General features: G+C 45.5%; 1 protein-coding gene across 2 annotated transcripts in view; it reads right to left on the bottom strand.

Moving 5' to 3' along the window:
- PRDM11 (PR/SET domain 11) overlaps positions 1-10000 on the bottom strand; it is a 47655-nt gene that overhangs the window by 22097 nt on the left and 15558 nt on the right. For both annotated transcript variants that reach the window (XM_082269961.1, XM_082269962.1), the window contains exons 2-5: positions 9492-9613; positions 5384-5487; positions 2022-2284; positions 12-79 (exon numbers count right to left, since the gene is read on the bottom strand). In XM_082269961.1, the coding sequence (XP_082126087.1) occupies positions 12-79; positions 2022-2284; positions 5384-5487; positions 9492-9607 (551 nt within the window). In that variant the 5' untranslated portion in view covers positions 9608-9613. The remainder of the gene's footprint in view (positions 1-11; positions 80-2021; positions 2285-5383; positions 5488-9491; positions 9614-10000) is intronic.

Genomic DNA, 10000 nt, shown 5'->3' with positions numbered 1-10000 from the left:
CAGGATCTCACCTCATCCAGTTGGAAGTGGTTTCGTCCGTTCCATCGATGGATTTATATCGGTTGTTATTATCCACCACCTGCAAAGAGAATAATAAACAAGAAAGAATGTTAAGTTGTGTTCCTCATTTCCAGCAGTTTAGCAGATCTTCAGAACACATACCGTACTCTATATGGCCACCACCCTATATGACCTCGTTAGTCATCTCATTCCAAAACCATAACCCTTATTAAACATTTGTCCTCTACTTTTTTCTGGCTGGGCTTTCCACTCGATTTTGGAGGTATATTTGTGAGGTCAGGTATGTTGGATGAGAAGACTTGGCTGGCAATCGGCATTCCAATTCATCCCAAATACGGTTGGGTCACTTACCTGGAAGAATGAAGATCAGGCTTCTGAAGGTCATAGAGATGACCTGGGACCATCTGGTCCTCAGTCAACTTTAAGGTAAATGGCAAACGCTGGCCGATTCATTCTCCAGCTAGCCGATCACACAGGCGAGTCAGTAGAAGCATCGGAGGGCGGAGGGAGGGGTGTCCCCTCCCTCCGCTGCCTGTAAAAACAATTAAGGGGCTGAACAGCTGGTATGATTTTTTTATATGACAAGGAATCGCAGGCAGAAAAAGATGATATCTGAATGATGCCTTTAGCTGCACCCATCATTCAGATTTAACCACTTAAACTCCAGGAGGCATAGGACGACCACTTAAAGAGAATTGGTTAAACCAGCCGCTCGCCTGCCGAACCCTGTGCAGCTTACTACGGTCCTCGGAGGCCCCTTTTTGGGAATGTGACAAGCTGATAACTTCTCAAAAGCAGTGCAGAATATATATATTTAACCATTTAAGGACCGCCCACCACACATTTACTGCGGCAGGCTGGTCCTCCTGCGCAAACAGACGTAGCTCTACATCAGTCGCGCGCCTGCAGCTAGGGGGCGAGCGCGTGCCGCTGGTGACGCACTCCCACCCCAATTCGGCAGCGGTGACTCCGATGCACGGGGCAGGCGGCTCCAATTGCCACCGGGCACCCGCAATCGCTCCCTGCTGAGAGAGAACAGTCAGATGTTGTAAACACAGCTGACCGTTCTCTCTGGAATGATCACAGAGCACCTGTGATCCTTCTATGTAGAATCACCGGGCTCTGTGATCATTTCAAAAGCCCATACAGTTAGAAATATGCCCCTAGGCTTGCATTTAACCCCCGTGATCACCCACTGTTAACCCCTTCCCTGCCAGTGTCATTATCACAATAACAGTTCATATTTTTAGCACTGATTACTGTAGTAATTTAGTCACTGGTCCCCCCAAAAGTGTCAAAAATGTCAGTTAGGGGACCGATCAATGTCGCAGTCCCACTAAAAATAGCAGATCGCCGCCATTACTAGTTAAAAAAAAAAAAAAACACAAAAAAAAAAAAAAAATACATAAATCTGTCTGCCGCAATGTCGCAGTCCCACTAAAAATAGCAGATCGCTGCCATTACTAGTAAAAAAAAAAAAAAAAAAAAAAACAATAATAAAAAACTACATAAATCTTTCCTGTAGTTAGTAGACGTGATGACTTTTGCGCAAACCAATCAAAATACGCTTATTGCAATTTTTTTTTACCAAAAATATGTAGCAGAAAACTAATTGGCCTAAAATGTTAAAAAATTTTGATTATTTTTTTTTTTTTTTAGAATGTTAGATAGCAGAATGTGAAAAATTTATTTATTTATTTTTTTTCAAAATTGTCGCTCTTTTATTGTTTATAGTGCATAAAAAAAAAAAAAAAAAAAAAACGCACAGGTGATAAAAATACCCCCAAAAGAAAGCTCTATTTGTGGGAAAAAAGAGCATACATTTTTTTTGGGTACAGCGTCGCACGACTGCGCAATTGTCCGTTAAAGTAGCGCAGTGCTGAATCACAAAATAGGGCCTGGTCATTAAGGGGGAAAATCCTTCCGGTCTTAAAAGTGGTTAAGAAAACTTCAGCTTTGAATGTGTTTTAAGGACAGGTGCACTTTGTACAAGCACATACCAGCCAGGAGAAGAAGCCCGATGATTTGTCCTGCAGAGAGATCTGTCCTTCGTACGGTCCGTAGACGTGACCTCTGGGGATGACCTTGTTGATGCAGCGCACTTCGCTCTCTCCGCTGCCATCCTTTACCACCTCAATCCCGCACGGTGCCGTCAGCGCCGCCCGATCGGCCGTTCCAATAGAGACTGGCGTATCGGGCACCAAGATAGGGGGTCCATGGCTGGGACATTCATCTACAAAGTACTCCTGGCAGGACTCACAGACTGAAGAGGGAGAAAAGAAAAAAACAAAAAACAAAAAAAAAAAGAGAATTACTGCATGCAGTCTACAAAAAGACTGAAAAGCTGAACTCCAGGGAAGTATTGGAAATACCTTATAATCTAGTAATGTGTACATAACAAAGCATGAATGTGTTATTTCATAGCGCTAGCATAAGTACCAACATGTTTTTGTATATCAGTCTCCTAAAAACCCCCCTGATCAGCAGCACTCAGACTGGGAGATGGGGTGGCCAAATCTAGAACCCAGTCAAGGCTTACAAGAGGCATGAGCAGTGGGATGACCTCATCAGTGAGCCGCTGCTCCTCTCTTTTTTTTTTTTGTTTTGTTTCATAAATTTGCTCCTTTTTTTTTGTTTCATAAATTTGCTCCTTTCTTGTACAATCACAGGCTGGTAGCTGGTCTTGACCAGGTTGTATTGCAGAACTGGATGGCATATTCAACAGCACTTTAGTGTCCTCCATAGGGAAGTCAAGGACCTGGCTGCTATATTTGCACAAATACATTATATATATATTTAAAAAAAAATTATAAATATATTTATATTTATATATATATATATATATATATATATATATATATATATATATATATATATATATATATATATATATATATATATATATATATATACACACACATATATATATATATATATATATATATATATATATATATATATATATATATATATATATATATATATATATATACACACACACACACAGTATATATAATATTTCCAAGATGGCGGTGCCAGTGACCCCACAGCTGTTTCTGGATCCCGGTATGTTGAATTGCAGACACTGGTAAGAATCTGAGTTTTAAAACTCAGCAGCTACAGCATTTGTAAATAAAGAAAAAAAAAACAACTGAAGTTCCTCTTTAAAGCAGAACTTCACTAAAAAAGAGGAAGTTCTACTATCCCTCCCCCCTATTGTTTTGGCACAATATTTTTTTTTTTTTTGAGCGGGTACCTAGTTTTGACAGGTACCCGCTCCCACCAGGCAATCCGAGCTAAAATTGGGACCCTATCCCCTCTACAACCCTCTAGGACACGTCAAAGGTCCCAGAAGGCTTCAGAACCATTCACAGGGCGCAGCACAGATCGCGCATGCGCAGTGGGGAGGGTTCATTGTGAAGCCACAAGGAGTCACAGCTGGCTTCCCACAGTTAACATGCTGGTGCCGGACACCTGGAGACCAGCGCAGAACCGGCCCAGGTGAGGATGGTGCTGGATCCCTGGAAGGTGAATGTCTGTATGTTAAAAAGTTTAACCAGTTGTGACCGCCCGCCGCATATATACTATGGCAGGCTGGCTCGGCTGCGCCAATCGCTGTACCTGTACGCTGTGCACTAGGCAGCAGGGATGCCGATCCACGGGACCGGCGGCACCGATTGCCGCCAGGCACCCGCAATTGCTCCCAGCTGAAAGAGAACACCGGCCAACTGTTGTAAACACAGCAGACTGTTGTTCTCTCTGAAATGATCACAGAGTGCCTGTGATCCTCCTATATAGGATCACAGGTCTCTATGGTCATTTCACAAGCCCCTCCCCCATACAGTTAGAAAACACTCCCCTAGGCTCACATTTAACCCTTTGATGACCCCTAGGTTAACCCCTTCCCTGCCAATGTCATTATTTTTAGCACTGATTACTGTAGTGTCACTGGTCCCCCCCAAATGTGTCAAAAATGTCAGTTAGGGGTCCAATCTGTCTGCCGCAATGTCGCAGTCCTGCTAAAAATCGCAGATCGCCGCCATTACTAGTAAAAAAAAAAAAAAAATTAAAATGACAAATCTTTCCCCTAGTTAGTAAACGCGATAAATTTTGCGTAAACCAATCAATCAAAATACGCTTATTGTGATTTGTCTTTTACCAAAAATATTTAGCAGAATACAAATTTGCCTAATAGCATGAAAAAAAAATAAATTTTTAACTTTTTTTTTTTGGGGGGGGGGAGTTATATAGCAGAATGTAAAAAAAATGTTTTTTTCTTTTTTTTCAGAATTGTTGCTCTTTTTTTGTTTATAGCGCAAAAAATACCACCAAAAGAAAGCTCTATTTGTGGGGAAAAAAGAACATCAATTTTATTTGGGTACAGCATCGCACGATATGCGCAATTGTCTGTTAAAGTAACACAGTGCCGAATCACAAAAAATGGCCTGGTCATTAAGGGGGCAAATCCTTCCGGTCCAGAACTGGTTAACAAAAGTCAGCAGCTACAGAGAAAGAATAAATACTTTAATAGACTTTTTTTCCCCCTCAAACCAGAGTTTAATGTCACTTTAAAGTGATTCTAAAGTCAGAAGGTTTTTCTATCCTAATGCATTCTATGCATTAAGATAAAAAAACCTTCTGTGTGTAGCAGCCTCCTCAGCCCCCCCTAATACTGACTTGATCCCCATCTCGGTCCAGCGTTGTCCACGAGTGCCTCAGTCATCCAGGACTCTCCCTCCTGATTGGCTGAGACACAGCAGCAGCGCCATTGGCTCCCGCTGCTGTCAATCAAAGTCAGTTAGCCAATCAGGAGAGAGAAGGGGGGGGGCAAGGCAAGGCCAAACCACAACTCCGTGTCTGAAGGGACACAAAGAGCTGCGGCTCAGCTCCGGTGCCCCCCATAGCAAGCTGCTTACTTTAGGGGCACTGGACAGGAGGGAGGGGCCAGGAGCGCCTGAGAAGAGGAGGATTTGGGCTGCTCTGCACATCGCAGGCAAGTATAACATCTTTGTTATTTTTAGAGAAAAAAAAACAACTTTACAATCACTTTAAAAACAGATCTTTAAGGAAGTCCAAGTCCACTTTTTTTAGGTTCAGGCCCCTCCCTCTGTAAAAAAAAAAAAAAAAAAAAAAAAAAATTGCTGCATGTTTAGTACTCAAAAATGGTCAGCATGTAATCTAAATTTTTTCCCCTACAGATACATTTATGCAATTATTTTTGCAGAAGGTGAGTGCCCGTACCCAATAAGCAGACCGTGCATTTATCTTTAAGGTCCGCTTTAACTTTTAACATTGGACCTGTGTGTGGCCACCCTTCAGTATGTCATAGCTGACCAATCAGCTCCACTGGACCTCAACTTACACCAAAAGTCCACCTGCTGGAGACTCTTGGTCACTGCAGCTCCCCGCTTCTCTTTTAATCTCTTGGGTTCCAGGTCCACGCAGCGAGAATTGGAGCCGGCAGAGCTGAGAACAAAGAAAAAAAACAAACAAATTTAACAGTTACAACCATCGAAACGCGTCAGTAATCATCTTTCTGTCTTTAAGACTTCAATGAAACACTTTTCAGCAGATTGATGAGCTGTGGATGGACTAGCAGAGGTTGCAATGCTTAAAGCGGTAGTACAAAGGTTGTGCTCTTGACATGCTTCCTTAATGAGTGCCACATCCCTGGGTAATTGGAACAAATCAAGGACAGTTCCCCTATTGGTGGGACTTTAAAGGCACTTCGAAGAAAATTTTTTTTTTATATAACAAAAAATAGTATAAAAGATAATTTTATTGAATATACATATATATTAAAATTATAATAGGGCAAGCCATATACAATACATGACAAAAAATAAGCAGAGAAGAACCACAGAACACAAGGGTAAATACCCAGCGGTTAAAGCGGTAGTAAACCGCTGGGAGAAAAAAAAAAAAAAAGGCAAAAAAAAAAACCCTGCAAGACAAGCGCATGCATCGCATACTAGCACATTGTGAAATACTTACAAAGTGAAGCCCCCGCAGTGGCGCCCGCTCACTGCTGAGGGAGCTGACATGTTCCCTCTACGTTTCGTCCGGGTTCACGGGTTTCGGGACTTTGAGTGGCCGGAGCCGAAATGATGTCACTGCTGCGCCCTCCGTTCCGGCACGATACGCCAGACCTTCAGAACGCATGTGCCGCTGATGTCAGCGGCTGTATGGAGGGTGAATATCTCCGAAACCGACCAGGTCTGGGAGATATTAATTTTACCTACAGGTAAGCCTTATTATAGGCTTACCTGTAGGTAAAAATCACCAAGCGGGGTATACTACCGCTTTAAGGCCGGCCATAGACGGTTCGAATCTTGGTTGGTTCAGCAGGATTCGGACCATGTATGGGCAGGCTGAATGCACCAATGTGCTTGTATTTAATCGCTAGTGGCTGCTACAGCCCATAGCAATAATGAGTGTCTTCCCCCTGGCGGGGACGGCTTCCACTGCTGGGAGGATACAATATCTCAATAGGAGGGATTCCCCTGTCAGTACTATCTGTAACCCATGGTGGCAGGAAAGAAATTTACCACATCTATGGCCTGTCTTAGATATAAAGCCAGCTATAGATGGTTCAAAACTGACTGTACCCAAGTCGATCAATCGATCATGTATGGGCAAGGCTAATTGTACCCAAATCGATCCATCGATCATATATGGGCAAAGCGGACTGTACCCAAGTCGATTCATCGATCATGTATGGACAAGGCTGATTGTACCCAAGTCGATTCATCGATCATGTATGGGCAAGGCTGATTGTACCCAAGTCGATTCATCGATCATGTATGGGCAAGGCTGATTGTACCCAAATCGATCCATCGATCATGTATGGGCAAGGCTGATTGTACCCAAGTCGATACATCGATCATGTATGGGCAAGGCTGATTGTACCCAAGTCGATTCATTGATCATGTATGGGCAAGGCTGATTGTACCCAAGTCGATACATCGATCATGTATGGGCAAGGCTGATTGTACCCAAGTCGATCAATCGATCATGTATGAGCAAGGCTGATTGTACCCAAGTCGATACATCGATCATGTATGGGCAAGGCTGATTGTACCCAAGTCGATCCATCGATCATGTATGGGCAAGGCTGATTGTACCCAAGTCGATCAATCGATCATGTATGGGCAAGACTGATTGTACCCAAGTCGATCCATCGATCATGTATGGGCAAGACTGATTGTACCCAAGTCGATCCATCGATCATGTATGAGCAAGGCTGATTGTACCCAAGTCGATCCATCAATTGACTTGAGTACAACCAACATGTCGGTAATGTAAACAGAAGCCAGTTATCGTTTTTTTTTTTTTCTTACGCGCGAAACAACGTAGGGGTCGTGGTAATGTTGCTGGGGGGGGGGGGGGGGGTGGCGAGCTCCCGCCCCCCCCTAGGCAGCAGGGATGCCGATCCACGGGACCGCAGAGAGAGAAGGACGGGCAGCTGTTGTAAACACAGCTGACCGTTGTTCTCTCTAAAATGATCACAGAGCTCCTTTTGTGCAAACCAATAAAAATACGCTTATTGCAATTTTTTTCAAAAATATGTAGCAGAATACAAATTGGCCTTGAAGGATGAAAAAATTTGATTTTTCAATTTTTTTTTGGGAATGTTATATAGCAGAATGTGAAAAATATTTTTTCAGAATTGTCGCTCTTTTTTGCTTATAGAGCAAAAAAAAAAAAAAAAAAAAAAAGAAGAAAACCGCAGAGGTGATCAAATTCCACCAATAGAAAGCTCTATTGGTGGGAAAAAAAGGACATCAAGGACCAAGTGGTCCTGCAAAAGTGATGGTTAGAGGGTTAATACAAACCATTTTAGACCTGAAACCATATGACAAAAAATTCTGCCCCATTTCCCACCCAGGAGCCACAGCTGATGAGTTACAGCCACACCCACAGAAAGCAATGGCTGTACATGGGCATACGGTGATATTTGTGTAAACATGTGCATGCATACGGATGTGCAATGTGTGCATATGGATTTTCCTTAACCTCTTCCCGTCCGCGCTATAGCCGAAAGACGGCTACAGTGCGGACCTTAATTGCCGGGAGGGCATCTATTTACGTCCTCCCGTGCATGAGCTGCCTGCGTGCCGCTCGCTCTGTGATCAGTGAGTCCGTGAGACTCGGCTGATCACAGATCGGAGTAAGGGGCCGGTCCCGGCCCCTTACCACGTAATCAGCTGTCAGCCAATGACAGCTGATCATGTGATGTAAACAGCAGCTGGAGATGAGCATCTGTGCCCACCAGTGCCACCTACCAGTGCCCCATGATCAGTGCTGCCCATCACTGCCCATGAGTGCCACCTATTAGTACCCTTCAGTGCCAACTACAGGGTCCACTGGCGCAAACTTTTCCGGGCCCATCGGTGCAGCCTTATCCGGGCCCATCCGTGCAGCCTTATCCGGGCCCATCCGTGCAGCCTTATCAGGGCCCATGCGTGCAGCCTTATCAGGGCCCATGCGTGCAGCCTTATCAGGGCCCATGCGTGCAGCCTTATCAGGGCCCATGCGTGCAGCCTTATCAGGGCCCATGCGTGCAGCCTTATCAGGGCCCATGCGTGCAGCCTTATCAGGGCCCATGCGTGCAGCCTTATCAGGGCCCATGCGTGCAGCCTTATCAGGGCCCATGCGTGCAGCCTTATCCGGGCCCATGCGTGCAGCCTTATCAGGGCCCATCGGGGCAGCCTTATCAGGGCCCATCGGGGCAGCCTTATCAGGGCCCATCCTTATCAGGGCCCATCGGGGCAGCCTTATCAGGGCCCATCCTTATCAGGGCCCATCGGGGCAGCCTTATCAGGGCCCATCGGTGCAGCCTTATCAGGGCCCATCGGTGCAGCCTTATCAGGGCCCATCGGTGCAGCCTTATCAGGGCCCATCGGTGCAGCCTTATCAGGGCCCATCGGTGCAGCCTTATCAGGGCCCATCGGTGCAGCCTTATCAGGGCCCATCGGTGCAGCCATATCAGGGCCCATCGGTGCAGCCATATCAGGGCCCATCGGTGCAGCCATATCAGGGCCCATCGGTGCAGCCTTATCAGGGCCCATCGGTGCAGCCTATCAGGGCCCATCGGTGCAGCCTATCAGGGCCCATCAGTGCAGCCTATCAGGGCCCATCAGTGTGTCCGCTCTTCTCCTTTCCCCGCAGCTACTGGCACCCGCCATCTCGCTCCTGAGCTCCCAGATCGGCAAGCGGAGCTCGGTAAGCATGGCGGAGGGTGCTGGTACCTGGGGTGTGTGTGAGCAATGCTTTCACCTGACAGGCAAGAGTCTGCCTATCAATTTTACATACAATACCCAATGGCTGCAGCCACCGGATTGTGTGTGATACCCCCCCTGCTGTCAGCTCCATAAAATGTACGGGCCTGGCAGCGAAAGGGTTAATACCAATATAAGACCATTTCCACTGTAGTCAAATAAACAAAAACTTTAAACGGGCATGCTTACCATTGCTGGCTATAAGTCCGCTCTTCAGATGGGGTCCCCACTTCGGACTTCACCCTCATGATTTCCCCGAGGTTGGGGCTGGGCGCCACCCGGCACTCCTTGGCACTTTCACTCATGATGACCTAAAAGAACAGAAGTAGAAGTCAGCCCATAAAGTTATGGTATTTGTACTTTTGTAAATATCACATAGTAAGGTGGGGGGGGGTGGGGGGTGTACGGTGTGCAGAGGCATATACAGTATGCCATTAAAAAATTATCATTTGTCATCCCATTACTTTCCTACATCGCCACCATACCGCAGTAGGTTAGTATTGTCATGCAGACATTGTGTACGGTCAACGAACCAGACATGGAGAGGGGTTACCGCTAAAGTCTGGTATGTGACATGTAGCAGCAAGACCCGTTTTCTTCTCCACAAAGCCCAGGAATGCAGCTTTAGGCTTCTCCCCCAACCAACGACAGTTCTCAACTTGTCCCTCTGCACTTCCAAAGCCTTCTGTAGGCCTGGT

The sequence above is a fragment of the Pelophylax lessonae genome, assembly GCF_965119305.1.
Source record: "Pelophylax lessonae genome assembly, chromosome: 10".
Classification (NCBI taxonomy): Eukaryota; Metazoa; Chordata; class Amphibia; order Anura; family Ranidae; genus Pelophylax; species Pelophylax lessonae.
The sequence above is the reverse complement of the archived record's forward strand: the minus strand, read 5'-3'. Positions and strand labels throughout refer to the sequence as shown.